This window comes from Canis lupus, chromosome 5 (genome assembly GCF_048164855.1).
Source record: "Canis lupus baileyi chromosome 5, mCanLup2.hap1, whole genome shotgun sequence".
In the NCBI taxonomy this organism is placed as follows: Eukaryota; Metazoa; Chordata; class Mammalia; order Carnivora; family Canidae; genus Canis; species Canis lupus.
Window position 1 is genome coordinate 39,562,596 of NC_132842.1, and position 23,864 is coordinate 39,586,459.

General features: G+C 36.6%; 1 protein-coding gene and 1 long non-coding RNA gene across 3 annotated transcripts; one reads left to right on the top strand and one right to left on the bottom strand.

Moving 5' to 3' along the window:
• Positions 1 to 4,036: 4,036 nt before the first annotated feature.
• Positions 4,037 to 16,145, bottom strand: YIPF5 (Yip1 domain family member 5). 2 transcript variants are annotated; one of them, XM_072826324.1, is made up of 6 exons: positions 15,987 to 16,145; positions 15,319 to 15,438; positions 9,417 to 9,589; positions 8,482 to 8,627; positions 6,345 to 6,526; positions 4,037 to 5,008 (listed from the first exon to the last, which is right to left on the bottom strand). In XM_072826324.1, the coding sequence occupies exons 2-6, from the start codon at positions 15,426 to 15,428 to the stop codon at positions 4,846 to 4,848; spliced, it is 774 nt and encodes a 257-aa protein (XP_072682425.1). In that variant the 5' UTR covers positions 15,429 to 15,438; positions 15,987 to 16,145; the 3' UTR covers positions 4,037 to 4,845. The 2 variants fall into 2 exon arrangements, with proteins under 2 accessions (XP_072682425.1, XP_072682426.1); XM_072826325.1 differs by lacking the exons at positions 15,319 to 15,438; positions 15,987 to 16,145 and adding an exon at positions 15,493 to 15,509.
• A 151-nt stretch (positions 16,146 to 16,296) lies between these two features.
• On the top strand, positions 16,297 to 23,429 carry LOC140633582 (uncharacterized). Its single transcript, XR_012031162.1, has 3 exons — positions 16,297 to 16,558; positions 18,764 to 18,849; positions 23,128 to 23,429. It is a non-coding gene; the product is annotated as an uncharacterized lncRNA (long non-coding RNA).
• Positions 23,430 to 23,864: the final 435 nt, after the last annotated feature.

A 23,864-nucleotide genomic window follows, 5' to 3' on the forward strand; every position in this document is an offset into this window, starting at 1 on the left:
ATATCGATCTTAGGTTTCTCTTCTTTTCTCTTGAACTCTAAAAATACAGATGTTCTAGCAGTTTGTTCTACCTCTTACTCTCACTCTCCATACTATTAACCTATCATAAAATCTAACACATTCCAAGGGTACACTTTAATGATTTTAATAAACATACAGTTGTGCAACCACGATCACTCAAAAAAGCTCTCTCCTCCTTTAGAATCAATTCCCACTTTTATCCCCATGCAACTACTAATCTGTTGTCCCTACAGATTTCTTTCCTAGAAATTCATATAAATATATATGTGGTCTTTCATATATGGCTTTTTTTTTCCCTTAGCCTACTGTTTCTGAGGGTCATTCCTGTTAAAACATCTTATCAATAAACCACTCCTTTCTATTGCTGTATAGAGGTATTATTCTTTATCATAACAATGGCATGTAACAGGCAAAGGAAATAGAGACATTCCCACTTTGAAAAAAAACATATAACATTGTAGGACTTTTAGGACCTAAATGGCTGCCTAAAAAAAAAAAAAAAAAAAAAAAAAAGACTATCAAGCCCCATAGCATTATCAAAGATCACAAAACTGAAAACTGTAAGCAAATTTTTCATAAAATTTTACCAGGACTTTTGTCTGAACTATATTTACCTGAAGGAAAAAATGAAATAACCATATTGCTTTCTCTAATTTTAAGATAATCAGAGTAAGCCAAGTCAGCATACAAATTTATAACTGTCTTAAATGTTTCTACTGAGCACTTCTCATTTTTAAAATTCTGTCTGTGCTGCTAGTGTTGAAAAGCTATTTTAAACACCTTAATGCATAATTAATCACCCCACATGCTATCAGATTTAGTGGTAGTTTCAGAAATAAACCAAATTTATATATGCAAGGTAAGCCTAATTAGTTAGGCTCACAAAAAATGTAATATCCAATTTTCAGAACCTAATGTGCTCAAGAAAGTATTTGTGCTTTTAAATTAGAAGAACAACTCTGTATTTAATTAGTCCTCATTTGAGTATGTAATCATTTTAATTTATTTGCACAAACACAGAACACTGTGCTCCATCAGCAGATAATGTTCTTCATTAACTAAAGTAGGAACTTTGTGCACAAGGGTAGAAGTATTCCTATCTTGATGCAAAAATCCTAACTGCACACTACTAGATTTCATTCTTCAGTTTTCATAGTCACCATTCTGAGATATACATTTGTTAATATAAAACACTTTTAAACTACTCTGCCAATCCCTACAAATCAATAACTTAATATTTAATATTACCTACTGCCCAGTTATGGATACTTAATTATTAATGAACAAAGCAGCTTACTGAAATTCAAGTAATAGTTATATATTAAAATTCAAACTTCAATAATTTGGATGGTAGCCGAGTTAAAAATCAATTATTTCTTCACTGGTGCTATAAAATAATAATAGAGATTGTAGAGTGGTGAGGATAGGCTCTACTCAGGCTGTCTGAAAGTAAACTGTATTCTTGACAAGCTAATGATAGATCATTCTTATCTATTTATAAAAGATCCAATTTTTCCTTACGGAATTCACCATAATCCTTGATTATCTTATTATTGCCATTCCTTCCCTCAAATACTAAATACATCCTGGGGGGGGGGGGGGGAAGAGTCTAAGAATATCCCATTAATTACTATAACTCTTTGAAAAAGTACTTGGCTTTTGGCTAATTCTAATGTTTCATTCTTAAAGTTTCTATTTTAAAACAAGTGTATCATTATAGGAAACTGCTTAAGAAATCATTTAAGCTTTCGTTTCCAAATAAATTGGAATTTGTAAAAATTGAGATCATTGGTAACCAGTAGTTGGAATTTGACAAGACATCACAAATGAAAAGGGGATAGTTTGTGAGGATAGATTTTACATGGAGCATTACTTGGGTAGAAGCTTGCTCTAGCTAGAGTTTTGAAAACCCAGGGCTATTCTTTGGTACTCTTCATGCTATGATTTGTACCATTCAATATTTCCTGGAAAGCTCTTGGAAATAGCTTATGAAAAGCTAAACATCTTGTCACATACATGCATATACACACACATATACATACACACATAGATATATATATATATATATACACACACACATACATTTACACATACATATATATAAATAAGTTAATAAAACTTCTCCCACAGGGTAAGTTAAGCAAATTGTCTGCATCATTACATTAGCTCTGCTCTATATGACAACAGGCAGATCTCCAAATGTGGTCTTGACTTCCTACAATTCTAAACAACTAGGTCAGAGTACCCTTTAGGATAAGATTTCAACTTCTATAGTTCTCTTTTGCCCAAAGTTCTAAATTCTTCCATTTAGAAGGAAAAAGTATATAATTTCAGAAAGGAAAGGCTTTTTTGTAGGTAACAAATACTATAAAAATAACTGCATAACTTGAGCTTCAGAGATAATTGTCCTTACTTAGATCTGGAGTATATTTGAGTTGAGCAATACCCATTTAAGGTCACAAATTTGCAAAATGTCAAATACTTAAATTCTGCCCAAAATCATGTCATTACCTACATTTTTAAAAATCCTCTTTGATTGGATGCCTAGTATGTGACAGTACTTAGTATTTTAATACTTAACAGAAATTTGCACTACCTTTATAACTATATCTGGAGAAAGAATACCTATTCCTACAAGGTCTACTTATATAGCTCTTGAAAGCACCCGTTGGTAAACATGGTAATCTAACATGGTATTAAAATTCATAAAATATACATTTATACCATACATAAAAACAATTATCTGTCCTTGGCATACATACATGCATAAATAACACTAGCTTGAGTGACAGATCCTGAAATCCATTCACAGTGAGTTTGTTACTCAGGGATAATCACTAAGTGAATCTATAGCTATACAGAGTGTGTCTAGCATTTAATGGTACCTGTATGTTTTTGGTACAAAATGGGCCCTCAAATCAAGCTACCTGCTCTTCCTGAAACTTCAATGAGGGAACATAATCTACTACAATGTCAGAGAAAAAAGTCACCACATATAACTTTTTGAAATGGTTTTTCAGCTTTTAAAGTATGCATAAATATGGCTATATTTGTTGTATTTTAAAGAAAAATTTTAGAAGGGAAATTGGGGCTATACATGACTCTTCAGGTACCAAACTCTAAAACTAACCTCTTGCATTAAATGCAACTCCACTATATAACTATTTTGACAGAATAACTGTTATGTATGAGATGGTTTTGTATCTAATGACTTTGGAGTTAAATAAGACAAGTAACAATAAAAATCTCTCAACATTGATTTAAATTAATTTTTATGTTTGGAGTGGGAGAGACAAAAAATAAATATGGCTTAAGATTAATGGTCTAGGACTAAGTAACAGTGGGAAAATTTATTTCGCAAAGAATCATCGACCCTATTTGTTAGGAAAAACTGGGTATTAACAGAAGGCACTCATTACATCTGCCTTAACAGGGTTACTGTGTATTTACAAAATGAAATGAAAAAGGCAAAAAAGATACTATCCATAGATTACAATAAAAAATATTCTAAAACACTTTGGTGAGGTTGAAAACCCAGCCAGAAATGAACTGCTAGTGAGAATATTCCTCCAGAAGATTAAGTATTAATGAAGAAAAGCAAATTTACATGATTCCAGAGATTAGAAATTATGATCTTATAAGAAATGTGTAAAGTCCCCTTTTCTAAAGAAGGCAACATTTTCCTCCTCCCAGGGCACCTTTCTCATAACTATAACTGGACTCATCCAAAATCAGAGTTGTTTTTTCAGAAAAACCCAATGATCAAAATACAAGATGCAGCATTTTCCTAGAGATTCTCTGGCAAGATAGCATGATATTAGCCAAATAAGTTTAATACAAGGAAATAATGTTGTAACTCAAAGTAAATTGCCTTCCACTTAAGACCTTTTTTCTGATTTCATACTAAATGATTTCTGTTCCTAAAGCTTAGGATAAATTAGGAATACAAGTTAAAACCAGAACCTTGTTAAAGAAAATGCAATACCGAAAACAGCAAAGTCAACTCGACAGCAGATAAAATCGGGAAAATTTTAATTACTAAGCATCAAATGCATTTTACATTGATAACTGCAGTACTGAATTGTGACATTTTAAATATTTTTCTCAAAAAAAGGTTAGTGATTTTCTTTTTCCTAGGAAATATGGAATCCCAACTATGAACATTAATGTGGCCAGTCTGGGTCACTATGGTTTAGTTAGTTAATGCTAATCTCAACAGGTGTGCACATTTCCTATCTACAATAAAGTAGACTATGGGCTTCTCTCATTGAATCTTAGCAAAAACTCCCTAAGATAATTTAAAGGAATGTTAAATTTTTGAAGCGCAAACTCATAAAACTCTACTTTGGGATCACTTTTTTTGCTTCAAGTGCATCTAACTCAAGAATATAGGCAATTTTTCTCTCTTAATCCCTTGGAAAAATATTTCTGCAGTAAGTCTTGTGTCTTCTTAACTATGGGTTGTTTCTAAGAAAGAGTATTAGCTCTGTGGTTAGTTTCCCACAGTTGATAAAAATCTATTAAAAACATCTTAATATAATTTGCAAGGAAAAAAATTTGTTTTTTAAAGGCTGCAGGAACAGGAGAGAAATAGCACTTATTTGTATAAGCACAAACACTTAAAGCTAGTCATACTGCAGATAAATCCAACATAGTATTCAAAAGTTCTATAAAAATGAACAAAAGATACATGTTTACTTCCATTGCTCCAATAATCAAATATTAGGTCTGCATGAGAGTTGCACTGTAGCAGTTTGCTGGTCCAATTTAAGAGTTCAAAGTCCTTTTTGGCCCAATGATGTCCACATGCCAGATAAATTCAGTTCAAAAAACAGAAATTAGGGCAAAGACTCCATATAACAAAGCACAAGGATATGCTACTAGAAGTTGCTGTCCTTCCATGGCTAATGCAGAAATAAAAATTTTGGAAGCAGAAAAACTACACCATCCAATGATTCCAGCAGTGAGAATGATTCCTACCATTCCTCTGTAACCAACAAGGAAAAAGAGGGGGAAGGGGGGAAAGGCAGTAGATGAGATTAGTTATGTAAAAATACAACAATAACCAATTCTAAAGAAAAGCATTTTAAATCCACATTGTACACATCTATAGAAATGATCGATTTTTTCAAATGTTAAAATAACGTACCTCATAGTGAATTCAATGATGCTGAATAATTCACATCCACATTCAATGATGTGATAAAAAGCTCATTTATAATTACATTTTGCTCCTGTTAGCATAGGAGCTAGGTTTCTCACTTTAACATTACTGATATCTGGGATGGATGCACTTTTGTTGTGAAGGACTGTTCTGTGCATTGCTAGGTTGTTCAGCAGAATCTCTGGCCTTTAGCCATAAGGTACCAGCAGCACATGTGCATGGCCCACAGATGCGACAATCAAAATGATCTCCAGACACTGCCTAATGTACCCTTAAGAGCAAAACTGCCCTGGTTAGAAAATACTGTTTTGGTAGAAAATGTCTTCTGTAAAATTCAAATATATATGTACCAATCTCAACAAATGAAAAGAATGAGTTTACACTGCAAATCTGAAGCATTTTTACGCAAAGCAGGAACATTGTGAAGCCATCAAAATCTCTACCATCGAATAGCTGATACATGCTCTTCCCCTAAACCTCTCTTTTAACTTTATCTAAGTGTAACAAAGGCCCATCATTGGTTGTGCCTGGCACTAGCCACAAGGAGGAGCCTAAACTGTTGAGAGGATCTGTATACCAGCTATGAGAAGAGAATTTATCAGCAGGAATTTATATCTTTCTTTTTAACTTTACCTAAAGTATTACTTAACAATTACACACTTAAAGCTGCTTACAAGTACATCTGAGAACATGTAACAGCCTCTTCCCATAACAAGAATGTTTTGTTTTCAGTTAATAAGCTGCCAAACAGACTGTGTGTTTATTACTTTCATTTAGCATATGCCTAACATCTTTTAAGAAATCAGATACAGTGTAAAAAATATCAGAGTTGGTAAGAGTAATTTTAACAATTTGATCTTTTCACCCAATATTTTAGTTAACAATCACCACTGTTCTGTTTGTTTACTGACAATGGTAAGTAAACACAGAACTAGTGAAATTCTTTATCACAGATAAAAGCAGAGATGGTATAAAAAGTTTTCAAATTTATTCTCAGTTCCACTGTTCACCACTGAAAAGCATATAGTACAGTCCTTATTCATAACAGGCACTGTATCTCATGTTTGCTGAATCAGTGATTTATCTTAAACTGATGGTGAGATAAATCCTATTACAGAGAACTGGTCAATCAATCCCCAAAATAATGATCAGTACTTACTGCAAAGAAAATATCACTGCAAAGCTGGAAAGTAGGATCATGGGAAGAAGACAATATCCAAGGACACTTGCCACACACCCAAATGAAACACCTGTCATACTCATTAAATTTAGTAAACAAAACATTCCTAGACATCCAATTGCACTGATCCCATATACATAGCCAAACTGGATTTTGCCAGCCTATGGGTAAAGAAAAGATTACAGGTTAAAGGGAAAAAATTCTTTTTGGTCTTAGTTCACCTAAAATGGTACATGTAAGAAAATATCTAATTTGCAAACATCAAAATCTATAGAGGCATCTATTCTTTATGCAGAGTAGTAAAATACAGATTTACATCTTCCTCAAGATATCTAAAATATCCACTTTCCAATACACAGATACTTGGTTTTTTCATTTTCCAGTTAGTATTTGAGCAATTCAGCAAATAAAGATACAAAATCATGGTACAATTACCTTTTAGTAGTAGATTTCTAAAAAAAAAAAAAAAAAATCTAGCTGATATTAAGCAAATAAACTACAGAGACAAGATGGAAAACCCTGCAGAATGTTTGGACGATATCTAATATTACTTGAAAGCACCTAATACCACCAAAATTGCCCTGAAGCAATTTATTCTCATTGGCAGATGTAGTTGCAATCTTTGTAACAGTAGAAACAATTTCATCATTCACTTTATATGGCTGTTAAAGGAGCTAACAGAAAGGAAGCCAGGATAAGCAGGACACCATGGTTCTATGGGGAGGGGAGAAGAAAAGAAAACTGACTACTAACAAGTAAGAGAAATATAATGGAAGATGTATTTTCTTTCATTATTTTTCCAAATTGTTGGTGGATTTATAGTCTTTTGACAAACAAAAAGAATTATGTTCTTTACCAAACAGAACTAAGACAGTATAAATTAGTTACACTGCTCTAAGAGTACTCTTTTTTTTTTTAAATTTTATTTATTCATCAGAGACACACAGAGAGAGGCAGAGACATAAGGCGAGGGAGAAGCAGACTCCCTCCAATGCGGGACTCAATCCCAGGACGCCAGGACCACGACCTGAGCCAAAGGCAGATACTCAACCACTGAGCCACCCAGGTGCCCCTGTAAGAGTACTCTTAAAATCAAGATATATGAGCAAACAATGTATTCAGGTCATACTATGATGAAAATCAGTCCACAGAGAAGATTTCAAAAATGTCCTTGTTTATCAGATTTTGGACATATAAAACTCAATCATGAGAATGTCTTCAAAGATTATGTTACATGGAAAAATTCTTCTCATTTTTGTTAGACTCAGTATTTATTTGCAAATATGTGAGAATGTAGAAGATTTAAAAGGTTCAGCTGAGTTTAATGAATTCATTAATGTAGTAATAACAAAACCTCATATATGTACAGCACTTTAAAATTTTTCTGGGTTCTCATATAACCTCTTGGTTAATCTGTAAACAATCTTGTGAGGTGGGAAACATAGGATTATCAGAGGGAGCTGAAGGATGAAACATTTTACTCCAGAACAGAGCAGGAGCACTGAACTGATGCCCAGCTTTTCTGACTAAAAATCCCATCTTCTATCCATTACATCATTTATCTCTCTTAATTCAGAGACATAAGATAAAATACAACAAATATTAACAAATTATCTTTACAACTATTCATTTTCAATATACTTTAACATTTGCAGGGAAACTTGTCTTTTAACACTCCAATTCATTAAAAGTTAAAATAATATATACGAAACTAACAACAAGCACCACCATAACAAAACATCATCCAAGGTCTACAGATTAAAAAATAAGAAAAAGCTATTATTAATATACATAAATAAATAAAAGAGCAATAGGCTAAAGAATGTTGTCAATTTCTAAAAAGTAAGACGGAATTTTGATGAGGGACTGAAGCCACACGTTATTTGTGTTTTTTTTCCCCTAATAATTGAAACTTTTCTCGGAACAAAAAAATTATTTCTAAATATATGACATTTGTTGTCAATGGAGAAGTGATGAATGGGTATATATTCCAGCAACTCAATACCATTCAAAACACATGAAAGATTTGATATATCAACAGTCTCAAAAATGGCTCCTGATGGAACAATGAAAGATTTTCTTTAATCCACACTGAGAGCTCAAACTAAAATCTTACCAGTAACAACGTGGCTCCAAAGGCAAGGCAAAAAACCATTGGTCCTGCCAAATCAGTCTCATTCATGATGCTGCCATCTGCTACTTTTAACGGATGTAACACTGTTAGTGTTTTTTGCCAGATGTGGTCAAAATTGATACCTAATTCTAAAGGAAAAGAAAGTAAGACAGTCAATTAGGATTTGTGACACACCTTGAGTTTACCAGAATCTATGCTACAACAGGAGACAAAATGAAACATTCAGCATCAAAAGAGAATCTAGCAATATCAGGCATTTTGGTGATTACTCAATACCAGTTTTCATCGATTGCAAATATCCTATTTTTGGTTTGATGCTGCAAAAGTGTGTGGATATGACAAAACAAGACATTCGCAGCTATGCGTGCATAACAAAGAATATATGGACAATGTTATCAGTTAGGGGTTCTTTACTTGGAACTTCAGAAATACTTGGAGATGCTATGAAATTGTATATGAAACTATGTTTCTATGCACAGGTGTACATTTTTCTAAGAAGGGTATTCATAGCTCTCATTAGACTTTCATAAGGTATCCAACCTCGACCTAAAATGTATGGAACTACTGCTTTATGGGTTTTAGAATACAATTTGAAAATCACCATACTTTTCAGTGATGTTACTAGTTTTGCCAGTTTCTCCCATGTAAAACAATCACTACTACGGTATTTCCTTTTATTTCTTCTACTGACAGAATTTAATCAGTAATGGGAAATAAGTCAATGCTCACATAATTGTCACTTTATGAAGATCTATTAAAAATCTGGTCCCCTATAGCTCAATGTGGTTTCATATGTGGCTTTTTTTTTCTATAAAATTATTCTTTTAAAGGAAGGGACAACTTCTCCAAACTGAGATATGTTTTCACTGACTAGCTAGACATCACAGAATACTACGAACTACTGCAACCAATCCTACCTTCTAATAAGGGTGGCTCATCTTCAAAATTGTTTCCATAGAATGGCTGAGGTGTTGTTGGAGTGTATGCCTGAGTTGGCTGAAAAATCTGCCCGGTGTATGGCTGTTGTGGCTGCATCATCTCTGGAGGGACAAATCGGCCTTGCTGCGAGTAGTCATAGCCAGCATACTGTCTATAAACCAAAGTTACATTTCTCAGAATTACGTCAACAGTGGCAATCTCTGAGAGCTAGAGAATCAAAGTCCTGCAATTCCTAGAATAGCTACTTTACTAGTTTTCATAAATAGTGTTGAAATAAAATCTAATAACTAAGATCAATTTGATTATCTAATGGTAAGTTGTATTTTTTAGAGAATCTTGCTAATGATGCCAACACTCACATGGAGCTTAAGCATTTTACCAACTATGAAACTTTTAAACATTAGGCGGTCAACAAATGAAAACTAAAGAATCTGATCTATTCTTCCCCTTCAATAAGTATATGTAATATGAAGACAGCTGTGAAATACAACTGATGCCTAAAACTATGAATGAAAATGTAACATGACAGACTTTGTCCTACATGCTATGTAATTTTCCATTGTGGTTTGGATCTCCATTGAATGTAATCATTCTTCTTTACTTTCTGTACTATGTTATATTTTGCAAGTGGATAAATCTCTTTAAAAATAACCACCAACTTCAAATACAGAGTAGAAAAATTCAAGCCTCTTCCTGTGAAAGTTTTCTGAATACAACAAAACATTATTAGTACATCTTGCATTTGAATAGCACTGTTAAGTTTTCAAAGCAGATGTACATCTACTGTCTCATTTGATATGTGCTATAGTAAATCCTGCACTGTAGAAAAAGAGACTTTACCAAGGCTATTTTAATGATGAAAACAACAGGGACCTGAAGGTTACTGAAGTAGTGTCTTTAAAAACCTGTTTTACCATGTTCTAGGAAAAAAAAATATGGCTTATCAACGGAACTAATCTCATTACATAGAAAGAAATAAAGAATAAAATAATTATTTTGAAAAGAAATTTTTTAAAGCCTTAAAGATCCTTTAGTTTAATTACCCTTAAAACTTTTATAGTTCCTTTTGACAAGTATAAAATCTAATGACTGCCATGAATATTATTTGGAGATCTTAAATCTAATTTTTAAAATAACTGATACCTTGATTAAAAGCAAATCCAAGTAATGGCAAAAGTTCAACTACACACAGCCCTCTGGAGAACCCAATGAGATTCTCAAGACTTAGTTATCACTCTATTTCAATCCAAGCTGTAAAAAATGCTATTTATTTTTCTGGCTATACAGTAATACAGAATTCGATGAAACACTATTTAATAGCAAAACACGAAAAACAACACAAACAGTTACCAGTAAATATATTGTAATGGGGGGGCAAAGGTTACTAGGCAACTGTTAAAAGGAATGAGGTACTTTTATGTGTAATAAAGAATGAAAATAAAAAAAAATACTTAATGGGCAGAAACGAAAAAACACCCAATGTTCAGAATAGTATATACCATATGTACCCACTGTGATTGTACTTTTTGGAATATATCTGTATGTATATATTTGCATATGTGTATTTTATTTACAGGTACATATATTACATATAATATGCACGATTACACAAGTTTAGATATAATGTAACATAGTTAATATAATATAATCATATAAGTAAAAGAACCTGAAAGTAGGGGTAAGTAGAAGACTTAATTTTCATATTAAAAACTTCAATATTAAAAACTTCTGCACCTTTAAAAGGGTTGTACATTTACTATTTATTATAATTCATTCTAAAGTGTTATATATGGGGATCCCTGGGTGGCTCAGCGGTTTAGCGCCTGCCTTCAGCCCTGGACGTTATCCTGGGGTCCTGGGATCGAGTCCCATATCAGGCTCCCTGCATGGAGCCTGCTTCTCCCTCTGCCTGTGTCTCTGCCTCTCTTTCTCTCTGTATGGGTCTCTCATGAATAAATAAATAAAATCTTAAAAAATAAAATAAAATAAAGTGTTATCTAGAACACGTAGGTATATATTGGGATCCCTGGCTGGCTCAGTGGTTTAGCACCTGCCTTCAGCCCAGGGCGTGATCCTGGTGTCCCAGGATCGAGTCCCACATTGGACTCCATGCATGGAGCCTGCTTCTCCCTCTGCCTGTGTCTCTGCTTCTCTCTCTGTGTGTGTATCTCATGAATAAGTAAATAAAATCTTAAAAAAAAAAAAAAACCCAACAACGTAGAAAATTGTTAACAGGGCAGCCCGGGTGGCTCAGCGGTTTAGCGCTGCCTTCAGCCCAGGGCATGATCCTGGAGACCCGGGATCGAGTCCCACATTGGGCTCCCTTTATGGAGCCTCCTTCTCTCTCTGCCTATGTCTCTGCCTCTCTCTCTCTGTGTCTCTCATGAATGAATGAATGAATGAATGAATGAATAAATAAAATTGTTAACACTAATAAACTTTTTATACTGTTATATTAAAATACACTGATGTGTCTTGCACTTTGAATGGATTCTTCCCTTACTCATGTATGATGTTGTAACATTCACTGCTAATTTAGAAAATATTAGTGATATAGCTCTCCCAAATATTGACATACTTAATATAAAAACATATATATGAAGTATAAATAGAGGAAAATCACATTTGTTAATATCTACCAATGATTTCATCAGAAAAATGGTTAATTACTAGAAAGCTGACAAGTTCACAGTAATGGATAGTTTTCCCAAATCCTCATTTTTACCTGAAAACTTTAACCATTAATTACACATACTGTCAGTTTTCTTTCTTGAAGTTAAGCATTATTCAATTATTATCTCTATTATTTCATCTTTGAGAAAATATCTGCCCAGTTATCAAATCTACATAACCACAGTTTGCTGGGATGTTATTTCCAATAAAAAAAGCAGTTGATACAACCTGCAACTGAAATTGCACAGCGGCTTTTCCTCAAGATAACTGTGCTTCAGTATGAACCGGAGGTGCTTTATGACTGTTTCCCATTTTGTCACACAGAATATTTTTAATACATGTGTACTGAAGGGTCAGGATTTAATAACATCATGATTTTTACTGCTTCATCAAGGGCAGCCTTAAATGAAACTGGTTCCCTCCACACCCCAGCAAGTGTGTGGTGATGAAGAATACAATGATTACTAAAACACTCTGATGCCCTTGTCATCACATTCAGGTACTAGCGGTTTTACCAATCATTGTTTTTACAGTATCAGTAAAAATGTTAACACACCTAAAAAGGTAAATAGTGTTTTAGTATTGTTATTATTAGTTTTAACCTTAAAAGTCTCTCTGAAAAGGATCTCAAGGATCCTCTGGGGTCTGTGGTCCATACTTTAAAACTGCTAATAGAGACTCATATATTTCATGTAAGGAAGAGAATTACTACAAGCAAATGACAGCTTCAAAAGTGGTACCATCATTCCTTCTTTAAGATCCAAGGTGAGAAAGACTACACCGTGGAATTTTACTATTTTCCTTTTCCAGAAGGACCTGGTCAGGAAAATTCCTGGCTTGCCTGCTGGTTTTAAACTAGAACACAACATGGTAGACATGATCTTTAGAGAGTAAATCAACATTGTACTCCATATAGATACTTATCAGTTAAGTCAAAGAAGAAAAAATACTAGCTTTAAAACCTTTAAAAATAGTAGTTGGTATTTTATATCTAGCATACAATGTGGGACCCAACCAATGTTGCAATCATAAAACTCAACAGATTAAGGTGAAAGGGCCTTTTACTTTTTGTTGTTGTTATTACATGAATATGAAAATGACACTTATAAATGAAACCCAGTGAGAGACTCCTAACTCTGGGAAACGAACTAGGGTGGTGGAAGGGGAGGTGGGCGGGGGATGGGGGTGACTGGGTGATGGGCACTGAGGGGGGCACTTGATGGGATGAGCACTGGGTGTTATTCTATATGTTGGCAAATTGAACACCAATAAAAAATAAATTTATCAAAATAAAAAACAATATAAATAAATAAATAAATAAATAAATCCCAGTTATTACTGCTAATACATTAGGCTTCCTACATTCCTACACTAGGCTTCACCTATAAACTCATATTTGTTAATTGGCAATAATGGGTATAAAAGCACCTGGGATAAAAAATTCATTATACTGAAGCAATGGTTACTGGCACATGATCTGGTTGCAATGGAAATGTGAGAATAGTTAGCAAAAGAATATCTAAACAACCTCCCTCTGGAGAATTGAAATGAGATGATGATACCTGAGATGAAAAGACAAGTCACAGTTTAAGTGATGCCCACATGATGCACACATGAACAGGACAGGAAAGAAAGGCAGAGATCAATAAACCTAGGAGGTTGTGATCTATATGTCATAGTTTTGCAGAATCCAAACATCATTTAGTATAAACAGGCCTACATACAGAGCCAGGTTTTCCAAAGCGCTTTGGCTGCACTCAAGCCAATCTTTCATTTTCCTCTCATACAAAGATTCAAACAAACAAACAAAAACAAAAACATTTTTAAGTAAATGGAAATTTCTCAACACGATTTTTCCAATTCTGCCCAATTAATTGATCAAAAAAGATAAATCCCCAATGGCATATAACAGAATTTAGCAGAAGGAAAAAAAAACTCATTCACAGATAGTATTTCTCACATGCTCACTCCCACCGTTCAAGGTGTTAGACTTTTAGGGGGGAAAAGCCTTACAATATATCAAATTTAGCAGATTCAAGAGGTCAACAGGTGACAGCTTATCTAAGACAGGCCATACTGAGTGAGGGCTGAATTTGATTTTTGCTTTGTTTTTTAAATCTCTTGGCACTGTCATTCAGATTTATTAAATCAAATATGTTCTACTACTACACGTTTCTCTCAGATTGATTCAATACACAACCTTCCCTTGTCTTCATCCTGGGATACCCTTCAGGAGGTTTTTAATTCATGGTTCATAAATGAATATCATATGACACCAACTGTGTGCAGTAACATGCATATTTATGTGGGCATCTGAGTGTGTGGAGTTACATCTCAGAAACAGGTCCATCTTTTCTGTAAGATTCTTGAAGGGATTCTGGACCACCTAAGAAAGGTTAAGCCACCCTGCTGTAGGAAATGACTGATGAGGTTATCTTTAAGATCCTAAGAAACTAAGAATACAACATTCTAGAGGAAATCGGTGGAAAAGCTCCGCTAATGTATTTCTGCCACTAACACCAGGGACCATTAAAAAAAAAAAAAAAAAAAAAAAAAAAAGTAGGTTTTTTTCTTGTTGTTTAATTTTGTTCTTTAACAGTTCAGGGCTGAAAGGTTTCGAGGCCCCCTCTTCAACCTGCAACTGGTGACTCGTGTGTACTGACCATAGGTTTTGCTATGAGCAGTAATAAAGATGACTATCACTATCACCTGTTATATATATATAAAAAAAAATCACCTGATGATTCATAAGAGAGCTTACACTGCTAAATAGTGTCATTAAGCCCTCTGAATTAACACTGATAAGGTCTGAAATTTGGACTGATTTAACTTCTTGAGCTAACTGTTGCAAGATTTTAAATTTTTAACTGGCTCTGTGGACTAAACAGCCTATGTATCTCCTAGGTCCTCGAAGCCCTTATCTGTATCTTAAATGATGTAGAAATACTATCACTAGGAAACAGTTCTTTAACAATCCACTTTCACGGTCACAGCACGCTGGAAGGTTTTGCAGAAGACACCAAATTAAACAGGGCAATCCTTTCAAACCCAAACCGGTGTCACAGATCTTTCCAGAGGAAGGAAAATTATGAAAAATCACATTCCTGACAAGGGACACGGTGACACGCTCGGTTTTAGGAAGAACCAAACACTGAGGATACAGGCATTCGCTTCAGCCGGGGACTACGGTCAAAGCTGACAAGTTACTTGCTATAGGGTCCTCCACTTCCTCCGTAATCATAGGACTGTTGTGACTGGTCATCGATGCTGTAACTGGTCTGGTAGAAATCCGTGTTTAAGTTCTCAAAGCCTGCCATCGCAAAGGATCTGAAAGAGAGAAGAAAAATGGCAAATACTCTTCAAACCCAAGGAAGGTCCTACCGAATTCGTCTCGACACGAACGAAGGAAGCAAAAAGCCTCAGAAGGCAGTAAATGATCTCTTCTGGAGTTTGGGGGAAGAGCATTTGGAGGACGGGTCCGGGTGGGCAGCTGCACAGGAAACGTCTAAACTCAGGGCCGGGAAGCCCCGCCCACCTGACGGCGCTGCTGTGCCCCGGGTTAGGGGAAGGGGCGTGGGGGCCCCGGTTCCGCGGAGATCTCGAATACCAACCACACAGACGACTCCTCAGCTCAGGGCAGGCTCTGCCGCCGACAGGGCGGCTGTCTCCCTGCAGGCTAAGGCCTGGGCCTGCCGGGAAGGGGCCGACCCCTGGAAGGCCGAGCCCGAGGTCCAGGGGCCACTTCAAAGCAAGGGCCTGAAAGGGAGCGAGGGTCTGGGCGAGAGGATCGGAACGCGGCGCCGCAGGGCCGCAACAAGCCGCGCCGCAGGACTGAAGAGAACCCGAACAGCGGGCCACAAGCCCGGCACACTCACCAAACGCGGCAGCGGCGGCAGCAGCTCCTGCGACCCCCCGAAACCCCCCAACACCAGTTCAGACTCTGAATTGACTCCGTTGCTACGTGTCACAGGGCCAAAGAACTGCTTCCGGGGCACGCCGCTCGCGCAGGCGCGTTGGCAGATTTGCGCCCCTTCTGGGTTGGACCCGGCGCGGGACCGGGCGCGGGGGGGGGGGCGGGGGGGGGCGGGGGGGGGCGGGCGGGGGAGACCCGCTATAGAGCATGCGCGGTATCGACGAATGCGTCCAGTGGCGGGCCAATGAGAAGAAGGAAAATACTTCCGGTAGTCTGGGCAGCCGGAGAGGCAGAAAGGCGCAGGCGCAGCAATTGCTAGTTACTCTGGAGGAGGGAGAAGCGGGCGGTCGCCGGTCGTCCCGGGGGAGGGTGTGCGAGCGCCGATGCCGGGCCGCAGGGGTCCGTCCCTGTCCGCAAACTGCAGAGCGTCGGGCCCTCCGGATTTACCGGGATTCAGACACAGTGTTACGGAGTGTATGCCTGTTTTTTAGTCCTTATAACCTAACGAGACGAGTACTCTATTATTCCCCTTTTGTAAGTGAGGCCGTTAAATGTTCCTTTAGTAGCCTTTAGTTGCAGGACAGCTCACCTGGCTGTGCCTGCTGTCGGGGATACTGGGATGCACACAAGCTGTACGGTGCCGGTCACCTGGGATTCCTTGGGGGGGTCGGGGGCGGGGTATCAAGCACCTGGACATACGTGTGAAACTGTTACTGATGCTCTTACGTGCAAGTAATTCTTTGAGGGAGTGTAGTACTCATCTGCGGCGGAAAATCGGGAAAGCCACGGTGAGAAGGTGTTGATCAAAAGGGTGAATGGGAGTTGCTAAAGAAAAAGGAGAGGCGCCTGGGGGGCTCCTGGCTGAGCATCTACGTTTGGCTCAGGTTGTGACTCCGGGTCCTGGGATCGAGTCCCGCATCAGGCTCCTTGCAGGGACCCTGCTTCTTCCTCTGCCTCTCCCTCTGGCTCTCTCATGAATAACAATAAAATATTAAAAAATAATAATAATAATAAGAAGAAGGACAGCCCGGGTGGCTCAGCGGTTTAGCGCCGCCTTCAGCCCAGGGTGTGATCCTGGAGACCCGGGATCGAGTCCCACGTCGGGCTCCCTGCATGGAGCCTGCTTCTCCCTCTGCCTGTGTCTCTGCCTCTCTCTCTCTCTGTGTGTGTGTGTGTGTGTGTGTGTCTCCCATGGATAAATAAATGAAGTCTTAAAGAAAAGGGAAAAGAGGGGAGAGGAAGAGCATGAGTATCGCAGGCAGTGAGAATAGTGTGTAAAGCCTAGGAACAGGGAAAACATGGTGTCAGAAAAGGTGTAAATAAGAGTACTTCAACCTTTGCACTATTAACATTTTGATCTAAATGATTCTCCGGGGAGGTGCCTGGAGGATGCTGCCTTGTGCACTGTAGGATGCTTGAAGAACATCCCTGACCTTGAAGAATGCTCCTGACCTCTACCACCTAGATGCCAGTAGCACATCTCCCATCCCCGCTGCCACCTTGTGACAACTAAAAATGCCTCTTGGATAAAATCAGAGTTTGGAAATCACTGGTTTATTTATTTTTTATTTTTTTTTTAAATCACTGGTTTAAATGAAGCCAGGATAGTTAGAGAGGCCTCAAGAAGAGCCATGTAGTTGAGGCTGGAGCTATAGGCAAGGACCAGGAAATAAGAGTGTCTTGTGAGATTCTGGTGTTGGTTCTAAAAGACAAAGGAGAACTACTGAAGGTTATGAACTGAAGAGTGTTATAAGTAGATTCTTTCCTTTTGATTGCTCTGGCTTCTGTGATAAATCACAGAGTGTTAAATCACTTTCAGAAAGTTCAGGAATCCTAATTCCAAATGCCATGGTATTAACCAATGAGCAGAACTGTCTTCAGAGCCTATAGTATTAAAATTTATACCATCAGCCCTTGCATTATATGCTGCCCTCGAATCCTATGGTCTTTACAAAAGAAACCAGGCCATTGCTCTGGGAGCAGTTTCCAAAAGAATAATAAAATTTCACTGGTTAAAAGGTTGTTTTTTTTTTCAACATACACACTATAATGAAACAAATTAAACCAATCAAACAAAACAACTCCACACTCCCCTCCAAACAAGAATAGTAATAAGAAAATTACAAACTGAAAAACCAAGGACTATACTCCTGAGATGAATGGGCAGCTAATTTCACCAGAAAATTTCTGAAATAGCTCATCAAATTATTTAATTTACCAACTTTTATAAACCATTTTAGAACTTATGGATGTAGATACCATCTGCACAACTCGGAAGAATGATAATGTAGCCAGATTTGCTGGAGACAGCCATATTGTCCCATTTTATGCTTTTTTTCCCAGCGTAATTATTTATATCGTCCCTTTTTCTCTATCAAAAATGTCCCAGTTTCATTGATAAATTATATGGTTATACTCTCTAAGCTATACTATCTATGAAGCTGGGCTTCTAGTTATTGCCAATGTGTAATAATCTATTAATTCATCTACTTCGTGATCTTATGGTTGAAAGAAAATTCTAGTCTCTTGTTTCTTCTCATGTTTCCATTTCTTCCTGTCCAAAAGAGATATCAGTCTCAAATTTAAACAAAATATAAGAATATAAACATAAAATATTACCTGCTTAGGAATGAATTGTTAGATGTAGCTGTTATTGAAATACTCTATCTGGGCAAACAATTACTGTATTTACTGGTTTTCCTTCTTCTCTAACCCTTGCCCCAATTGATAATGTTGCAGGGTCACAGGTTCTTGTCTCATGGAGTTGCGGAATGAATCTCATGGACACAAAAGGATAAGGTGAAGTGAAAGTTTATTAAGTGAAGGTGAGAATGGAAAGGAAGGGGGAAAAGCTCCCTAGAGTGAGACAGTCTGGAATGGGTTGCCACTGGGGGCTTAGTTTTCCACTCTCTCTGGTTAATATATCTTGTCTATAACATTTTCCGCATCTGGGATTTTGTAAGCCTGGTCACCTACCCCTCTGCAATAGCGTAGTCATGTTGCCCTACCTGTCTCTTCCTATGTAGCCTTGCCAGCCCCTTACTCCATAAGACAAGCAAACAAATTAAGCTATATGATTAAATCTTCCAAGCTGTTGGACTTTGAAGTATAAACCAAAGAATCCTGTAGAAACTCCTTAGAGAATACCAGTCTATTTTGTAGACCTCTCTTTTTAGAAAAAAATTTTTTTTTTCTTTTGATGTAGCATCCCCCCAGGGGATAGTCTCCAGAAAGTTATATTACAGGAAACTGCAGTACTCTGTAAATGCGCTGACCTCTGTTAAGGTCACTGAGTTGTCTTCACTAGTAGAAAGGCTTAACCAGGTCAAGAGTTGATGGATCATGAAGTGGGCTTGTTGTCCTAGTTGTCCCTGAGACTTAATCTCTCAGTACTAAACTTGTGTCCCTCCCCCCCAAAAAGAAAGAACATTCTAATTGAGTGATATCTTCTAATTAGTTTGACAATCGTACTAGAATACAAACTAACACTTTTACGTACTTGACAAAGTGGAAAATTTCGTTTTTTTAGGAGGCAGTGAAATGGTGCTTAGATTTTAGAGTTGCCTTGTTTCTCGTCTGTTTTATAGTAATATGTCACAGGGAATTTTGCCAGAAAATTCTAGTGTGAACATAGATAGTTTCCCCTACCTTCAACCATATCCACAAGCACCAAATGAGGCGGGGATTTGACAGCTATACTTATCATGTCAAGTTCCACAATGAAACCTGATAATTATGGTAAAAACCAACATAAGTGCCCAAGATCTGTTTTCACTAACTCTGAATATTAATGATATCATTCTGTTTCCCAAACATGACAATTATATTTCCTCCAAATTCTCCTTTATGCCTTTGAAAAGAATTTCCTCATCAAATTCTGCCTTTGTTATTTCAATTATTTTACTTTGAGCAATAAATTATTGTCTTGGGAAGTCAGATTTGCCTGGAAAAATACTGGATGCTTTTAGACAAAATGGGTTTTTTAAAGGCAAAGAAATTTAATTTAGCAATTATTCTTGGGATTTTTGACTTGAATATTGCAAATGCCTCATGTTTTTTTAAAAAAAGGCTTTTAAAGTTAATTTTAAAAGCAATGCTGTATTTTTATTGTAGAGATCAGACAATCTCTTAAGAAGCAAATAAAACATTTCTAATATGAGGTGAATGAATATTGTGGTTTGGAATAAGAATTTCAGTGGCAGTACTGGGAGTTCTGTATCTCAAACAACTTAGAAGGGGAGATACTGTAAAATACAGTGTCAGAGGGCTGGGCTACGGTATGACAGGACCCCTCATGCCAAAGCTGCAAGTGAAGCATTCGGGGGGAAAAAAACTAAGAGCTAACATGGGTATATACTTACTATGTGTCTGGCACTGCTCTAAAAGCTTCACACCTTTCTACTCAATTACGTTTCCTAACAGCCTGAGAAGGTAGGTACTATACATTTGACATATAATTAAATATAACAAAGAGGTTAAATAACTTGTCAAACATCATAAGGCAGGAAATACTAGACCTCATATTTGAACCCATTCTGGCTCCAGAATCCCTGTGCTAAACCACTAGGCTGTATTGCTGTGTTATGTAACATAAATATAAAAAAAGGCACTATTTCTAATGAATATGCTACTTTACCTAACATGATTTTATATATGTGTGATATGTATATGATTTATGTATATATGATAATTGTATCATATCGATACAATATGTCGATAATTGTATCTGCATTCCCAAATGTGTATATATTCAAATTGATAAAAAAATATTTTTTATGATCTTCTCATTGGGCACATGACCTATCACCTAATATTCAAATTTACCTTATAATCATCATGTAATTTAATTAATAATATATGGTGGTTAAGGATGCATGTCTGGAGGCAGACTGCCTGGATTTACATCCTCTACCACTTATTAGCCATGATGTTAGTGAAGTCTCTGTGCCTTACTTTTCTCCTGTTTAAAGAGCAAGATAATAATAGTATTCATCTTATGTGCATGCTACAAGGATTGTGTGAGATAATGCAAGCAAATATCAATGCCTAAATACTAAGTACTCAATGAATGTTTGAACTTATTGTTATTGCTGCATCTGTATAGCCGTAGAAGCCATAGGATCTTGTCAGCAACCAAAATAGACTTTTAAAAACTGCAGTGATTGGGCTTGAAAAAACTATCTCTTTATGAGATCAATTACATACACTCACTCTGGCGCTTCCCTGCAGATTCTGTATTATTTTATAATGTATCTTTGATCCTATGGAGCATATTAAAAATATGCTGTTGTCATCTTCTGTACTAGATTTTTCCAGTTGGGCTTGTCTGTGTTGTACATTTTAGTCTCACAAATACCTTTTGATTATCAGGCACTCTTGGTTTAATACATTAGAGCAGTTATACTTGAAAATTTTGAACAGTGCTACTCATATTTGATTTTCCTGGTCTGTTTCATGTTATTTCAAACATTAAAGAAAATGCGCACATCTTTCTACTTCATCTCCCTTTCTGTCCTCTTCTCACAGTGCACAGAGCATAAGGTGACTTATGTTGTGGAAAATATGTCTTTTTGCAAAGAAAGAAAATGGCAGTGTCCTAGCCAAGTAAGCCAGTCGCCATAAAAATTTAATATATAATGGTCCTTAAAATGATAGAGGGATCAGCTTTTATTATACTCAATAAGAGAACAGCCTAGAAATGACTGTAATACATGACCCTTCCTTTAGGTGATTCATTTTTTACATTTTTCTATTAGAATTCTTCATGACGCCCTAAGTTAGACATTGCAAGCTACCACTGCTCTCTTCATTCAGTTTAACTCTTTGGTATTATAAAGAATGTCCTATTAAACTGTATTTTGTTACAGGACAGTATTTTCAGCACAAGATATTGCTGGTCTGGGAGCTTTAATCCAGATAAATTTAAATATAAATTTGAAACATTCTTTGGAGTACACATGCCCAAGCTACAGAATTCTAATTTTCTATTTTTATTTGATTTCATATTAATGTATTGATAATAACAGCGTCTTGCCAGAATAAGAAATAGGTCACTGGGCATGAGACAGGTGGCTAAGTGGGAGAGCATCCTAGCTTAAAGACCACAGGCGGCAGTACACTTTTTTCATTATTATTCTTACTTTCTTCAATTCTTTCTTAAATGTTGGAGAACACATGCTCCCTGAGCAGAGAATGGTTACTATTATGACTATTAGAGAGAACAGGTTACTCTATCTTAACCAAAATGTTCTTTATGAACTTAGATATAAGTTTTTATTACTAAGACTCTTGAAAATGTCAACTTAAATTCTTTTCCTGTGATGAGGATAATTTTGTTTTAAAACAGAGGCATGTGAAATCAAACTTACAATTTTTATTAAGTTCTGCAAATTTGGGTTTGAGAGTCAAAGACAAACACTTTTTTTTTTCCTTTCTCCTTTTGATCAAAATTAAGCAGGCAAGATGTTTTTGACTCTTCTCCTGCAGTCTTAAATTTGTGGAATCTAATGAGAGCCACAAATCCCCTACTGTCTGGGATAATGAATTTTTCCCTCTGGAAGAAAATATAAACATTTCTTAACTCTCGCTCAGACTTTACTTTAAAAAGGTTAATATTATTTAAAAGAAGAGTTGATTTTAGGCTTATAAATATCATTTATTTCCTGGACTCTCTAAAAGCTCTTCCTGTTAATTCCAAAATTGACTTCTGTGCTAAATGTTGTAATGTACTCCCCTTCCCACTTGCTGGAAATGAAATGCTTCAGCTTCACATTAAAATTTTCAGAGGGCCCTAGGAGATTAGCCTGAATTCAGTGAGATTTCTCTAACATGAACAAAAATAGACTGATCTTTCACAGACAAATCAGGACAGCAAGTGCCTCCAAGTGTGACCTCTCATTTGAGTGGCTTCACGTAATGAGAATTAAAGAAAATTAAAACTGACAGGAACCTTGAGATCATTTGTTTCCCATCACCTGATTTTACAAAGGAGGATCTGCGGCCAAGAGATGTAGTATAAGACCTAAATTTCAAGTGCTGCCTTGACATTTCCCACCCTCACAGGGCCCTAAAAGCCTAGCAGTGACTTCCTCTTCTCTTTCCAGCTATGTCCTCTGCCCAGTGGGAAAGGCTCCACACCTGGCTAGTTCCTCCATCGGCCACACCAGCTCCACCCAACATGGTCCTCAACCTAGTTGGTTTTACAAGATGGTGGAATTATTCAAACAAGCCAATGATACCCCCATGGAAAGCTGGGATCACTCCCACCCTCTTGATACTACAGAGTTGGTCTTCCACAGCCCCTGCCAGTTTACTCTGTTTCTGGGTGCAAACCCCACATGGCTCTGTGTGTGGCTTGCAGCGTCCACCTCACAAGGACTGGAAATAAATGTGATTTAATAAGCTGCTGCCAATGTCATCTGTCCAGTGTTGAGTGTCATATGTTCTTCCATTCTCTTCTTCACTGATAAAGTGAATAGGTGATCAGAACAAGGGATTTGATCAATTTTACTAATAGGATTAGTGTCAGATGCATCATTGTACCCTCTCTGTGACTTTCAGGTGCTAGGTGACAAATAAATGAAGATGAGATGGTGAATAAGTGAGTCATTGTAGCCATCTCACTACATCAGATGCTCTAGGTGGATAGCGGTCAGGTTACATTTAGTGTTCCAATGCTAAGGCCTTAAATGATGCTGTTTGTGATGTTTATTTATTTCACAAATATTTATTGAGAATCTTTTTTTTATGTCTAATTTTATTTTATTTATTTTAATTTTTTATATAAATTTATTTTTTATTGGTGTTCAATTTGCCAACATATAGAATAACACCCAGTGCC

What these genes read in the sequence shown, in the direction of transcription:
- YIPF5 (XM_072826324.1), bottom strand. Translation starts at nt 15,428, where the DNA reads ATGGCAGGCTTTGAGAACTTAAACACGGATTTCTACCAGACCAGTTAC. An exon ending in TTGGAGCCACGTTGTTACTG is followed by an intron (nt 6,527 to 8,481) that starts GTAAGATTTTAG and finishes CTTTACCCATAG; the next exon opens with GCTGGCAAAATCCAGTTTGG. An exon ending in GCAGTGATATTTTCTTTGCA is followed by an intron (nt 5,009 to 6,344) that starts GTAAGTACTGAT and finishes TGTTGGTTACAG; the next exon opens with AGGAATGGTAGGAATCATTC.